At 52.2% G+C, this 15,037-nt stretch overlaps 1 protein-coding gene across 1 annotated transcript in view; it reads left to right on the top strand.

The window, feature by feature from the left end:
* Positions 1–5,412: 5,412 nt before the first annotated feature.
* The window catches only part of HS3ST4 (heparan sulfate-glucosamine 3-sulfotransferase 4), a gene marked incomplete at both ends in the record, with an annotated part of 49,286 nt that continues 39,661 nt past the window's right edge, over positions 5,413–15,037 (top strand). Inside the window, one exon of the mRNA XM_080354279.1 lies at positions 5,413–6,059. Within this exon, the coding sequence (XP_080210405.1) occupies positions 5,413–6,059 (647 nt within the window). The remainder of the gene's footprint in view (positions 6,060–15,037) is intronic.

Raw genomic sequence — 15,037 nt, forward strand, 5'->3', positions numbered from 1 at the left:
GAGGAGGAGGGAGAGCCCCAGCACTGCAAGCATAGGGAGGATGACAGGGCGTAGATCCAGGTGTTCAGCAATGGAAGGAAACCTCCTGGCCTTTGGCCAGGGGAATGCAAACAAATGGACTTTAAGGGCTGGTGGGACCTTGAGGGACCATCTGGTTCATTCCTGTGCCACCTGTGGCCACCTCTTGTCTAACCTCTTCTGTCACCCATGCCAGGATGCACCTCCAGCTGAATGGCTTTCCCTCCGGCTGCACTTTCAGGATATTCACTGTATTTCTGGCACACAGGCTTTTCCAAGTCGAAGAGCCATTCCCTTTTTCATAGCAACTGTGAACAATGCACCAGTGAAATGGGGAGAGTGATTTCTGAGCAGTTTGCCCAGTATTGCTCTTCTCCTACCTTTTGTTAATTTTGAGCAAGGAAGGTGACTGTGAGTTCCTGGGCTGTGCAGTTTAGATCACAGGAGACACTACTAAAAGCCACCAGAACAAACATTCTAAACCTGAAGCTGTTTTCATGAATGGGAAAATGCTTTGACAGTGTGAAATGCTACTGAAAAACATCATGAGTGCCTTCTTGTACTAGAGTTTAAATGTCATTGCATTTTTACTGTTTATTTTCTATTCAGTATACATTTATAAACTTCATCTGTTCCCTGAAGGCGGTAGAGCACCATGTGAATTAACCTACCTCTTTTCAAGGTATTTCACTGCTTCTGATGGCAAGTAAATAATGAGGAGGAATTACAGGAGGTTCATCTCTGAAATTTTCTGAAAAATATATTTCTGGTGTTTGTAGAAGTCAGGAAATAAGGCGATAATCTCTGGAAGCTCACCTCTTGGCAGAAGCAATAATCGGGATAGCACCATGTAAAGATTCACAGGGAAGGGACACATCCCCAGCTTACAGCCTGGCCCAGTAGGACGATTTTGTTCAAAAGACTTCACTGGTAGTGTAAAGCCTTCCGAGAGAGGCAACCTGCAACATCCCTTCACAAATTATTACAACAGGAGATGACCGTCCCTGTTAAAATACACACTTTTCATTTCACTCACATGTGCCCAATTCCAGCTTCCCATGAATGGGCTAAGCCCTTGTCAGATAAAGAGCCTTTCCTGTCTCAGGTCTTCTCAGACCGGAGCTTGTGAACCACAAGGTCAATGTAGAACTGGAAGGGACAGCTTGGGCCACCAAATGCCATTTCCCTGCAATCGCTGGCAACCATGTCATAAAGTCAATTTCAAACTCAGTCTTAGAACTAATTGCATGCCTTGCTTCTGGTCCTCCTCTCAGGAATCTGTTCCAGAACAACATTTCTCCCATAGTTAGAAACTATTTGGTTTTCAGCCAAAATGTATTTGTGCCGACACATTTTGTGCCTCTTTGGTTTCGTGCCAGCCCTGCCTGCTGTCTGAGGCCGTGTTCCTCCTTCCCTGCTGCTCAGCTGTGTGCTCAGGGCGCAGGTTCGGGGTCCCCAGCCCTGCTCTCGGGGAACGTGCCCAGTGCCCCCAAACAGGCTACTCAGCTGGAGGTTGTCCTTGGAGCCGGCTCTGCCCTTGTCCTCTCCCAGTTAATGTTCCTGAAGCAGAGGTGATGGGAATGGTGGATGTTCCCATGTCTGAACAGAGAATGAGCCTGCCCTCACCTGTCCCTGCCTTGGAGCGGAGTTCTGCTTCCCCCTCCTGAGCCAGGACACCAGCCTTGGCATGGCAACAACCGGAGTGAGAGACCCTTGTGCTGCTGGGGTGCAGGAACAGCTCAGAAAGGGCTTTCCAGTCTGTTATGTGGGAAAAACTGCTCCAAGGAGAGCCTTGCCTTCAGTACGTGCAGGGAAAGGCTCCCACCTGCCTGCCGTGGCTTAACTGTCACACATCCCCATAACCAAGAGTCTGGCACAATCCTCAGCACTGCTGTCCCTTTGAAGATGAGTGTCATCACAGGCATGTCCCCCAGGTTGGGACAGCCACACAGCACACTGAATGATGGAGACTTAAACTGCATCTGAGGGGAGCCTGCTCCACAGCTGCTCACTGCAGAGTTCCTCCACATTTCTACAAAGCAACTGGTCTTGACCCCTGCCAAAATCTGAGACATGAACTGGCTGATCCACCAGACCGACCGACCCTGGCAATTCCCACGCAGGGCGAGCAGCACCTGTTGGCCTCGCTAGAGCGGACACCGACTGGGTGCTCGGGAGGCACTTCTACTGCTGAGGAACGGCAAGTGTGCAGGCATGCAGTGTAAATACATATGCCTTTAAAAGCACAACTGTCAAATAAAGTGTTACACTCCATCAGCTCCTATTGCATCCACCGGCTGAACACCACCAGCCGCTTGGAAAACATTCCGATCTGCTCATGGATGCGTTTGACACCCGTGCAGGAGAAATACACGTCCTGTGATGAATAAAAAGTCAGAGCCCCCGCAGCAGGCATTTAAGGCTAAACCATTTGTTTTAGAGGGCTTTACATTCTGGCTGTAAAATTTCCTCTGGGCTGGAAGCTGGTGCCCAAGAAGAAATGTCTTTCCGTTATGTATGATTTGCCTGCAAATCCTATTAGTCTTCTGTGCAGCACATCACAGGAGCAGAGACTCAAGGATGTCAGGCCAGGGCATTTTGCTAAGTACTGCGGTTGAGATGTGTGCTTGCTGTAAGAAAGACCAAAGCACTGCGACTCTTCATTAAATGGTGTCTATTTTGAGGTTTCTCTTATATTTTTGGAACTGAAAACAATTTTTTTTTTCTTGGTTTTTTTTTTTGTGTGATGTCTGGAAACTCGAGAGCAGGCTTGTTGATACCAGCAGACTCTTTGCAGGTTCTCCAGTTTGGAATAAAGGTATCGCGATGTATGAGGAGGATTCATCTCTCTCAAGGTAGATCTATACGTATTATAACAGTTATGTGAAAGGACATATATATGAGCTAAGCAGAGCGAACCCACTCTGCTCAGGGCTTCCTGAGAATATCCATCTGTCCCCAGTCCTGCAGCATGTGCCCCCCCATATGACCCAAACTGCACCTACTCAGGATTTTCATGTGAGGTTCAAGTCTGACCACTGAATCTGCAGGAACCTTTCTGAAGCTGCGTCCCTGGTGGGATCTTGGCACTCAGGGACACCCCACACCAGCATGGCCACCAGGCACGGGCTGTTCTGGCTCTCGGAGCCATGGGGCGGATGCTGCGAGCGAGGGACGTGAGGCTTTGCTGCTGTCACTTCGCGTTAGTCCCTTAACAGTCGCATTACCGTAATGCAGTTGAAAAGGAATCCACGAGTTACAGGAAATGATTTACAGGACACAAGACACCGCATTTCAGAGGTCTCATGTGTACCATAAAAAATATATTATGAAGGAATAATCTCTATCGGAACTAGAGCTGTACAGAGAGAACACATGTCCAGCTGAGAGCAGCATTGAGCTTTTGTTCATTATAGGAAAAGTCTGTGCTCTTCTGGTTTTTTTTTTTGATCAATATTTTTCTCACCTCTGGTTATCTAGTTAATACTGGCACTTAATTTTTTTTCAAATGTTGCTTTTTCCAAGAGACCAAGCATAGCTGACACTCCAATGGCATGTTGCTCTAAGATGTTCCCTGCTGAGCTTCACACCATAACAGCAACATTTGGAGCAATCCCTGGACTTCCCTGTGAAATCCAGACCAGGGCTCGCGGCTGGGGGGCAGGAGGGAGTTCCACCAGCTCTCCTGCACAGCCCTTGCCCAAAGCACCTCTGCCTGATGGGATGCACAGCTCTGCAGTTTCCCACAGTGAAGGCTGGTGAGAAGGGTCACTGCCTCTAAAACCTCGTCCTGCTCACAGGCAGGATGGTGCACCCAGCACTCACAGCCACACGAGGCTGGAAACGCACGCTGCGTTTTTGCAGCACGTGCTCGGAAGCCCACCCGTGGCCCCTGTGTGCATTAACAGGCAGCTGCGCTGCAGCTTCTGCCACCCGGATCAGGTGGTGGCTCGTTGGGTTATTTACAGCATTCAGGTGGTGCTGGTGTTCTGGGGGTAGCAGTTCAGGTGCAAAAGGTTAAATTGCTGCTCCTTCACCTGCAAAGGCTTCAGCAAATGACTGTGTTCCTCAGTTGAGCTGTGTATTCACAGTGAAGTCAGTGATGTTCTACTGATGGGGATCATGGTGGCCAGGATGCTAAGAACTGTGACATGCTTCAATGCCATAGGGCAACATGTGCAAGGGAGTAACTCCTGGGAGACTCCAGGGTGAGGGACAGGAGGAAGCTGAGGCACACTGAAGCATTTCTTCCCCTTGCAAAATCCTTGCTAAAACCAAAGCTGAGAACTGGAGGTAGGAAGTGCCAAAATGTGGAGCTGGGAAGAGGTGCCTGCTCTGGAAAAATGGTGAGGAGGGAGGTTCCCAGCTGCAGTCTGCTCCACCACGGCTGGGACAGAGTTCCTGAAGAGCATTGTGCCAGGGTGTCATTGGCGCTACCTACTACTGCAGCTCCTGGCAGCTAAACTGGGAACCCTCCATGCTCTAAATGGCCCTTAGCTCTGCTGTACCTACAAAGAAGCTGCTGTCTGCCCCAGCCTGCAGCTTGTCACTGCTCCCCAAACTCCCGGGGACAGCAGGCTGCCCTGTGGAACCTGTCCACTCTGCTCCAGATCCTTAGGGGACAGAGCCAGGACACCTTGTCCCTACTGCACCGGGCTGTCCCAGGGGACCTACCTGCATGTTCCTCTTTGGGGAGCTGTAGGATTTGGGCAGTAGCCATGGTCTGGGGGCAGTGGGGTGAGCAGGTAACAATACCGAATGCGCTCTGTAGAAGGCAGAAGCGGGGAGCAGGCCGGGACGAGGGGTCAGGGAGCTGTTGCACGGTAATTTCTAGCGAGGGAGAGGGATTTGCAGAGGACAGCGGGCACCGCCTGCTGCCCCGGGGACCCGCGCCCCCGCTGCGGCCGTGAGCGCTGGCGGCTGGGGATGCGTGGGGCAGATGAGGTTGCCGGGGCTGTCCCCAGCACACCGCGGACCCGCAGGGCAGCCGGTAGTCGGGGCCTGCCCTGCCCAGCGCCGCCGCCGCAGGGCTCCCGGTTCGCCCCCGTGCTGCCCCCCCAGCCCGCGGTGCCGGCGCTCGGCGAGGCCCGGCGCGCTCCCGCGCTCTCGGCGGCGGCGGGGGCGGGCCCTCCCCGCGCCGGGAGCGCGCTCCCGCCTCCCACCCGGCACAAAGTTTAGCAGCAGGAACTCGGGCGGCAACAGTGCGGAGCCGGCGGCAGCGCTGAGCCCAGGCGCCCCGGTGCCCGGCGGGGGCCGGCACCGACCGTGCCATGCGGGGCTCCCCCCCGGCAGCGGCGGGGCGGGGGGGCAGCGGCGCCCCATGCGGCCGGGGCGGCCGGGCGGCGGCTGACACCATGTGCGCCCGGTGCCCGGGGCGAGGAGCGGGGAGCAGCCATGGCCCCCCCCGCCCAGCCAGGGGTGCCGGGCGGGCGCGGCTCTAAGGTGCCTCCGGCGCGGAAGCTCCTCTGCATGTGCAGCCTCTCCCTCTGCCTCACCTACCTGTGCTACAGCCTGATGGGGGGCACCGGTCCGGGCGTCCTGCGCTCCCCCGCCGCCGTCCCTGGCACGGCGGCCCCAGGGGCTCCGCGCTCCCCCGCCGCCGTCCCCGGCACGGCGGTCCCCGGGGCCCCGCGCTCCCCCTCCAGCCCTCCGGGCAGCTCCGTTACCCCGGCCCCATCCGCGGCTCCGACGCGGGCCGCCAACGGCAGCCGGGAAGGAGCGGCGGGCGCTTGGCTGCGGACGCCGCTGGCCCCCGGGGAGGTGATCACGGCGCAGAGCGGAGCGTTCGAGAGGGACCTGCAGGAGTCGAGCACCACGGACGAGGAGCTGAGCCGGGCCGGCAGCCCGGGGAGCCGCGGCGGCGGCAGCACCACGCCGGACTACGGGGAGAAGCGGCTGCCGCAAGCCCTCATCATCGGGGTGAAGAAGGGGGGAACGCGAGCACTGCTGGAGGCCATCCGGGCGCACCCCGACGTGCGCGCCGTAGGCACCGAGCCCCACTTCTTTGACAGGAACTACGAGAAGGGGCTGGAGTGGTACAGGTGAGGGCGCGAGGCTCCGGGCGCCACCCGCGATGGGGGGATGCGTGTCCGGCGGGATCCCGGGGGGCAGTGGGGGGTGTCCCCGCTCGGCCCCGGCAGCTCGCTGGGCGGTGGGAGCTACGGCCAGTGATGGGGGACGGGGGGCCGCGGCGGGTCGGACACGAGAACCGAACCGTGCTGGGGGGCAGGCCGGCAGGTGCGGGGTGCCGCCTGATACCTGCGGTAGTTTCAAATGCGGGGTTCTGATGGGAAGGCGGAAAATGAGTGAAAACATCCTTTTTCTGTAACTCCGTGCACAGAGTGCTTGAGCAGACTATAGCAGTTCGGCTGCACTAGGTGTAAAACACGTCTGAATAGGTCAGTAACTAATAATTGCAGAAATAAAGAAGATTGCAAGTTGTTGCAGGTGATGCTAGGAGCTGTGAGGTGAGGAAGGATGCCGGCTTTCATACAGGCTGCATGGTTCGGCACAGATAGAATTTACTCTTCATTCAACAAGTTCCATGTCAGAAAGTTGTTTTTTTTTTCCACCGACAAGATCTAATTCTATTCGTGAAGAAGTCTCCAAATGTTATTGCCTGGCATATTGTAACATTCTAAGGGAATCTTATACTAAAAGTTCTGATTATTAGAAAATACTGGACTGCAGTAATGAAGTGTTAAGTGCCTTGGCAGGTTTAGCAAATCAGTGAATTGTGATGGCTCCGGGTTTTTTTTCCTTTGTCTTTAAAAATCTGGAAACTAAAAATAATGCAGTACATCAATGGAACTTGCAAATTACTCGTAGTTCTGTAGTTTACGGTAAAACACAACCCATACTATTTTCTTTATAAGGAATAGCCTGTAACTAAGCTGATAAAGTTGTGTTGTTGGGGTTTCTTTGCTAATGTGGTAGTTGTTAACTGCTCTGAAAATTAATGAAAAAAATAGAGGCAGCAAGTTAGTTAGAGCTTGGATTATCTGGTCAGTTTTTATTAAAATAAGTACACAGCCTTCCTGTCAATCGCATTTAAATAAGAGGAACGCCAGGAAATTTTCTGTGGCAATTGTGGAAGCAAAGTCTTCATAGCACTTATTTGGTGTACCATCCACTCGGCTTTGTTGAAATGCTGAGGGATTTTCTTGAGGGACTTCAATAAAGTGGAGATCAGCACTGAGAAAGTGCATTTGTCTCAGAGTGTTTTCGGTGTGCTGTACCAACGTGGGGAAGGAATAAAGGATTGACTGCAGTTGTTGTGTTTGTATATATTATTTCAGACACAGTCTCTTATTTTACTGAATTTTCCTGCAGGAAAGTCTTGCCTTGAAAATAAGTTTAAAAACTTGCTGGAAGAGGGTAGAAAGCAGCATGTAAAAAGGTTTGGTTTTATTCAAAACAGGCAGAAGAAGATCAAGCACTGAATATGGCAAGCAGGGGTTTTTTCATCTTTAAAGTCAAGCTACAAGAAAAGGGCTAGAGAGTGGGTGTAACTCCTCTGGTGTAGTGAAAGGCACACACAGGTTTTCATTTGCAGCATGCATTTTGAAATTGTTCCTCCCCGCAGTAGCTCTGTGGTTTGTGTAGCCAATTTCCAGCACTGGAGCTGTGCAGGAGAGGTGGGAGAAGGAAAGGGGGTCAGAGCTGATTTGTGAGGGTCCCGCAGGGCAGCCTGGGGGATGGATGCTGGTCATGAGATAAATAAATGACACTGCTGCTTAACTGCCTTTGTGGCCCTGATGATTTGCCCTGATTATTTAACCTAAAGCCATTTTCACACCTGCCCAAGCCCAACGGCTTGCTGCTCCTTCCTGCTGGGCCTGGCTGTCGGGACAGGTGGGTGCTCTGGGTTCCCGGTGCTGCGCTGGACCCGCCGCTGTCCCAGCCCAGGGGCTGGTGCTGTACAAACACTGAACAGGACCAGGGAAAGCGCCACCCACACCAGCAGCTGTTTCTTCGTGCCCCTCTCTGAGCTGGTCTGATTGAGTGCACCGGGAGGTGACTGCCTGCAGCTGTGGCCCAGGTACAGTAATGGGAGATTTTTCCTACCCACACAAATGTCAATTTTCTTTAAGCAAAGAAGCAACTATTGAAGTGTTTATACCAGCATATCTTTACAGTGACTTCTATCACTTGTTTATATTTTGCATATAACACTTCTTTTTATGCATGATAAACTGTTAGTTTTTAATACTGTCAAGTTTTTTCTCATGTAGTGAAATAAGGCAATGTCAGACCCTCAGGATTCCTTGCTTTGTCGTTCAATACTGACAGCATCTTCTAGTCCAGCAGCGTTGTAAGGAAAAGCAACAGTTTCCCCACCTTAGTTTTTCCACCTGTGAAATGGAGACAGTACCTAAATGCTGCCATTTCTTCTGTGTGCGTCCCATGCTGCGCTGTGCACGTCTTTGCTACCCTGAGGTCAGTCACCTCTCCCGGTGCCCGGGATGTTCATCGGGGCTGAAGGTTCTGCAAACAGCTTTTGCCACAGGCTGGAGCCATGTGGCGAGCCTGCTCCACCAGCGCTGCCGGCTGTGCTGGCCCTGTAACCTTTAGGGAAAGCTGTGCTGTCTGCGGTTGCTTTAGCTGTGCACTCAAAGTTTCAGTAGAAATTACTGAGCTGAGGTCTTCCTACACGTGTACAGATGTGAACTGGCTCGAAGGCTTGTTCCAGTTGGTTGGTGTTATGCTGACAGAATTGTTTGTGTAATTGTAATTTGTGATTCCATACATCCTAATGTCCTGCTGTCTGAAGGACAAGTTCAATGATGCAGCTTTCCTTGAACTGCACTTAATATCCCACGTGCATTGACTTTTGTTGATAAATTCCCTAGCTTGTGTTTTGTTTTTGTTTTGTTTTTTTTCTTAATGCAGAATGTCACTTGATTACTATTAAACAGTGTGTTAAAGGCTGAGGGGGATGTGACTTTTAACCTTTCCTTCAGTTAACAGTGTGGCAATACTTCTCTCTGGTGTATGTGTTTTTTGCGTATCTTCAGGTCTCCGTTAAGTCTGGGACATTGATACCCGGCAGTAAATATTACCTTTGGTGATGAACTTTGCTGACTTCATCCCTTACAATATGCCAGCACTTAGTCCCACTGTGGCTGAAGGTTGCAGATACCTGCCTTCCCTTTGCAAGTCACTGGCTGCTTTCTTTCACCTGCTTGTTCCTCCTAAACCACAGGGTACACGCATGTTACTGGTAGGAACTGCTGCTGGTTTTTAGTGAGCACTGAGTGTCCTTCTGCTCCCTCGCACGCCCGGGGCAGCTCTTGCTGCCCAGGCACAGGGTGAGCCCCCAGACCCATGGCCAGGCTGGACCGGAGGCGTTTGCACGGGCGACGAGCTCTGCAGCGCTCACGCCTCAGCGGGCATGGCCCATGCCGGGAGCTCTGCCCCGAGCTACCCTGCGGTTGGAAACAAACTATGAGAGCTGTTCTGAGAGTGCAGTGAGGACAGCAGAACATGGAGAGACTCTGGAGGCCCCTGAGCATCGAAGGAATTCAGCTGACACCCACAAATGCTTGTTACCAACACAAAACTGGTGACCGGTGGGGAGGTGTTGGAGGAGAATCACTTTTGGGTGGTTTGTGAAGGGAGTGGGGGCTCACAGCACCGGAACAACGGTGCTTTAGGTGGGTCCTTCTGCTTGTGTGAATGCCCAGCACAATAGACCTCAGCACTTTGACTTTCTGTAGCTCCCTGAGCTGAGTGGAACAGCCCCGCGCTCCCAGCTGCCGCCAGCTCAGTGCGGTGAGCTGCTTTGGCTTTGTTCGTTCGTGCTTTCAAGGCTCTCTCAACATCCTATGTCCAGCAGAAAAGTGAGGATTCATAACAGTATCTTGAAATGACATTTGCAGTTTTAAGAAAAATATGTTCTTCACAATGCAAAGAGGGTATCTGATAGTGGTGTCTTTACTTGGAGTTTTAAAGTTCACTGATTTGAAGATTACTCCATGGTTAAATTCTATGTGTACGTGCACACTGCTTTACTCCTTGCCTCCCTCTCGGTGGAGCATTCACATGGAAGCTGCAGCACCGTGTCTGTCATCAGACCCCGTTCCTCCCGCTCTGCCCTGGCCCCACATGTTGAGCACTCACACGGGTGCAGCTCCGTGCGTGGAGCCGTCCTGGTGCAGCCGCTGCGGGAGCAGGCACCATGACAGGCAGTGAAGTGGTTTGCATTGACTAATGCCATTTTCACTGCCCGTCTGGGTTTTTTGGAGCATTCTCCCTAACAGCCAGGCCTGTGTGTTATTCTGTGAGCTGCTGCCCTCATACAAATAATGAATAATACCGTGACAGGGAGCTCTTCTCCCAGTAATAAACGCGTGCTCTCGAGCCGGTGGTTCCAGGGAGCAGCTGGCTGTGTCTACAGAGCCAGCGCTCTCAGTCATGTCCCTGGACACCCGACTGGTCTGTTCTGGGGAAGCAGCTGTCATGTGCTGTTGTTGCTGTGATGGGCTCTGTTCCCCCAGCACCACTCACCGTCCCACACCCATGCCGTGCTGAGGGTGGCAGGGCTGTCACCAGGATTGTCCCATTGCCATGGCCCAGCTCCTGTGGCTGCCGGTGGAACCAGTGCCGGTCATGTCTGGAGATGTGCATTGAGCCCCCCCTGCAGCTTCCCTTAACAGCTGTTGGACAGCAATATCTTGGGGCCATTGCAGCCTTGGTCCCACACAGTGTGACCCTCACTGTGAGATGTAATTGCATTGCGGGTAATGCTTGTGCCCCTCCCGTCAGCTCCGGATACTCAGAAAATCAAGCCAGTTCCATCAGCGCTGTGAGGCTGTGCTGATGGGCACGGCAGGAACACCTACAGTGGATGGATAGATCGGGGTTTGCCACTAATGATGGGCACTGCTGCAGATGCCTGGTAGCTGCTGTATTTCTCTGCAAAAGGCCTTCCCAGTGTACTGTGCCCTCTGCACTTCTGGTAACTTAGGGAAAGGGTATTGATTTTTTTTTTTTCTGGGACCTGCTGTGAGTTGGCTTTTGCTGAAATGTAGTGACTCAGCTGCCCTCCCTCTGTGGATCTGATGCATTGGGATTAATCTGGGTTGAAGACTGTACAAGTATTTCCATGTAACATAGCTCTTGCAATACTTTGTCTGCTTCACCTTTCCTAAACCTGGGTTAGATCCTACAGGTGCACTGTTTTTTTCTAGCCCAGTTCTTCCATGCAGAGCCGGCACATGCGTGCAGCACCGACTCCCGCTGATGCCATGGTTTGGCTCTCGGTGAAGCCGGCGGAGGGTCTGGGCTGAGTAGAGGCCAGGCTCTGTACTGGTCAGTCCCTGAGTTTCACCCATGTGGGGCTGGAGAGAGGCCACTGCAGCATCACACATGGATTTTCTTCTGTAGCCAGAGCTGCTGGAGTGAATGCGCTGTTGCAGAGCTGGGGCTCTCCTGGGCTCTGCCCTCGCTGGCAGCATCTTCTCTGGGCCTTTCCGCACAGTTTCAGCTCAAGGGGTGGGATGCAGGCATGAGTCAGGCCTCTTGGCAGCGTTTTATCACCTGATGATGGCTATCCACAGGCTGCTCTGTTGTAGCCATGGGAATGGCAGCTGCTTTCGCGCCCGTAGCCCTGCCATGCTGCGCTCGCTCTTCCTGCAAACGGAGTGAGAGACGCGTGGGGCAGCGCGGCGGGGAGAGCTGCGGGGCGCCCGCGGGGCTGCTGCTGCCTCTGGCTAAAATGGGTTTGTTTGCAGGTGGTGGGGGACACCTAGTGCAGGGGGGCTGTGCACTGACCCCTCGGCAGCCCCTGCCTGGCCCAGCTCAGCCCTGGCAGGGCTGCGGCTGCACCGCCGGCTCGGCAGCATGAGGCGGGGAGCACCAGCACCGTGTCCCAGCAGCGGCACTGGGGCTGGTTGTGAACCCCGGGCTCAGAAGACCAGCCCAGCAAGGCAGAGATGGCTCTTCCAATAACCCTTGGGGCATTTAGGGAACTGTCATATGTTACCAGGGCTGAAATAATCTGATGTTGCCCTGTATTTTCAGAAACGCTCTTTCTCTAGGATTTTGCTCAATAATCCACTAAGTAAACACTACGGTGGTTTGCTGCTAATGGTTTTAGTGTTAGTGGTAGTGTCAAAGTTTGTGAGCTTCGCTCTGTGTGTGAATGCAGTATCGCTCGAGCATGTACATGCTATAAAAAATACAAAAATAGGCCTGGGGAAAAACAGCCCCTTTAGAAAAGAGAAAGGCGAAGAGTCAGTTGGCTGCGTTCACGGGTTTAAATGATGAGCCTGACCCCTGCTCGGTTTCTGATTTAGCGAGGCTCGTTCTGCTCTGTGCGAAGCCCAGACCAGCAAAGAAGGAACAACAGGTTCTCAGAGAAAGTTACGGACAAAGGCTTTTGATTTTCAAAGTGAAAATGCCAGCACAAATTGGTGACACCTTGTATCAAGAGAGGTCGGAGTCTTTTGCTTTTCATGGATTTCTCTTACCTCTTGTTGTCATGGGGACTTCTTTTCCCTGAGTCATTATATCATCCACTTCAGCAGAAATTTTATTGCTTTGGGGGCTGGAGAGGCTCATGTGGGACATTTCTCATTGCTGTGGTGTAATACACAGAGGTAATTTCTTTCAAATGATTTTTGCTTGAAGTGGTTTCAATGAATTGAGAGGCTACGAGTATGAATGAATGGCTGAAATGTTCGTACTGAGTTCAGGTGAGGAACATGCACTATCAAACTTTCCAGAGCATTAAGTGTGGATATTATAATTTCACTGTGGTATGTATGTAGGCAGCAGTCCATTTTATCCTTTTATTTAGGATTCAAAGTGGTTTAAATTGGTTTTCCCTCCCTTTTAAAAAATTTAAAAGAAAACCCTGGATTACAAGAATCTTTTCAATCATGGTGAGAAATTCCCGTTTAGATGGAAGGCTGGGCCAGCCCCAGCAAAGCCTGGCCTTGGCTTTGCTCCTGGGGCCTGGGCAGGATCGGTCCTGGTGCTGGGAGCAGCTCAGCCCCGCGCCAGCCCCACCAGAGCTGCTGCCCCGACCACGGCACTAACGGGTGCGTGGCGCCGCTTTCTGCTGCCGCGGTGGCGGGGACGCCGGCGTGTGTCCCCGAGTGTCCCGGCGGTGGTGCTGCCTGCCTGCGCGGTCCCTGCCCGCCCGCCTGGTGTTTGCTCAGGCGGCTGCTGCTTTCCCAGCTGAAGGAGAGTATTTAAAAGCCAACTGTTTGAAGACTGTGAAAAGGATTCATATTCACGGGAAAAAAAAGAACAAGAAAAAACCCCACAACACTAAAAAATCCTGTCTGACCTGTTTTTTTTTTTTTCAAATCTCCCATTTCCATCCCCAGAGTCAACACACCAATTTAGTAAATGTTGCAAGGCGCACTATTTTCCCTCTTGTCATATTATACATCCAAGCATCAAGGATGGATCATAAACTTGCTCTTTATGGCTTTAACATTTCAATTGCTAGTCACATTTTATGTAAATGAAGGTATTTACCTTGACAAGCTCTCCTGTGAAGTACAGTACTTCTTTAAGGAATTTATTTGGCAATATAAACAGGCCAAACGCTGAGGGTGGATGCAAAATTCGCAATTGATTTTGCAGCTAAGTAATGTAGGATCCTCCCAAAATATACCCGTGGCTGTCTGCTCCAATCTTGTCAGTGCCTTGGAGAAACTGAGGCGGGGGAAGAGGAAATAGCAAAGGGACATCAGTAATAGCCACAGACCTACTAAACAGAAGTGGCTTTGGATAAAAATAACTCCATCTGCCAGACTTTATTTTGTATTATGGAGATTGCTGTAACACATTTCAAGCCAAAACCCTATTTCCGTTCCCTCCAGAGCCAGGCTGGACTGGACTTGCCCTCCTCCTTTATTAGTGGGTAGTCATTTTGGATCTGAGCAGAGCAAAGTGGTTCTGGTAGCCCAAATTTGCAGCCCTCCTTTATTTTAGAGCATATTTCCCTTCATCTTGCATTGAGATGGGTACAGTAATATAATATACTTTCGATTAGTGTTCATCCACATCTGCAAATAACTTTATTCCAGCCTCAGCTCTGCCCTTTCTGTATTTGTTCTTGATGGCCATTCATATAATTAAGCTGAGCAGCGAGGACGCCTGTGGAAAGCCAACGTCAGCGTCGGAGGCCGCGTTAAATTCGCATTTGGATTCAGCAGCTGACAGTGTGAGCTGCCCTCCCCCAGCCAAGGAAAAGACAAATCCACCCGCTTTGTTAACGCCAGCGACAAGGAGGCACCAGCTCCCAGGGCTCCTGTGGGTGCCCCCGTGCCCGGGGGGGCTCAGCTGCCACCCTGTGTCCAGGACCCATATCTGAGCCCCCAAATGTGTTGGGGGAGTCACCTCCTGCCTCACTTCTGAGTGGAAGGGACTGCATCACTTGGGTGGGTTATTAATTGGGAATTACTCAGTTCCAGTGCTGCCCAACCCTTTTCCATGCGAAGCGCTGACTCAGGAGGTGCCAATGTCCAGCCATGGATCCTGACGTTGTTGCTGTTGGAAGTCGTTAATTGGCCTTTGGTTCATCCCTGTTCGGTCTGTCCCCTGGGGAGCACCAGCATTGATCCCACTGCTGCTTGCCTGCACTGTCAGCACTCACACCTCCAAGCTCATTTCTCGGCTATTTGAACTGTGTGAATTCCAAATCGTCAACCTCTGCTCCATGGCACGAGGACCCTGCAGAGCCGGAGCAATGCCCGGGGACAGAGCTGCCCCACGAAAGGCTCTGCCTGTTTTACCAGAGTTGTTAAAATGTACAGAAAGGCAAACTGGTGCAGTCAACAGCCTGCAGGACCTCGAGAGGCTCCAGGGGAGCTGGTGAGTGATGGGGAAGGTGCTGGAGCTGGTGCTGAGCTCTGCGTGGGCAGGAGGGATCAAACTCAGCAGTGGATGGGGGGGTCTTGGCAGCATTCTTGCTTGCCAGCCTTCGTTAGTAGCTACCAAGGTTAATTCGATGTCCAGCCAAATGAGAGCAGTCCAAGGTCACCAGGCTGCTGCTGCCATG

Source organism: Nesoenas mayeri (assembly GCF_963082525.1).
Source record: "Nesoenas mayeri genome assembly, chromosome: 15".
Taxonomy (NCBI): Eukaryota; Metazoa; Chordata; class Aves; order Columbiformes; family Columbidae; genus Nesoenas; species Nesoenas mayeri.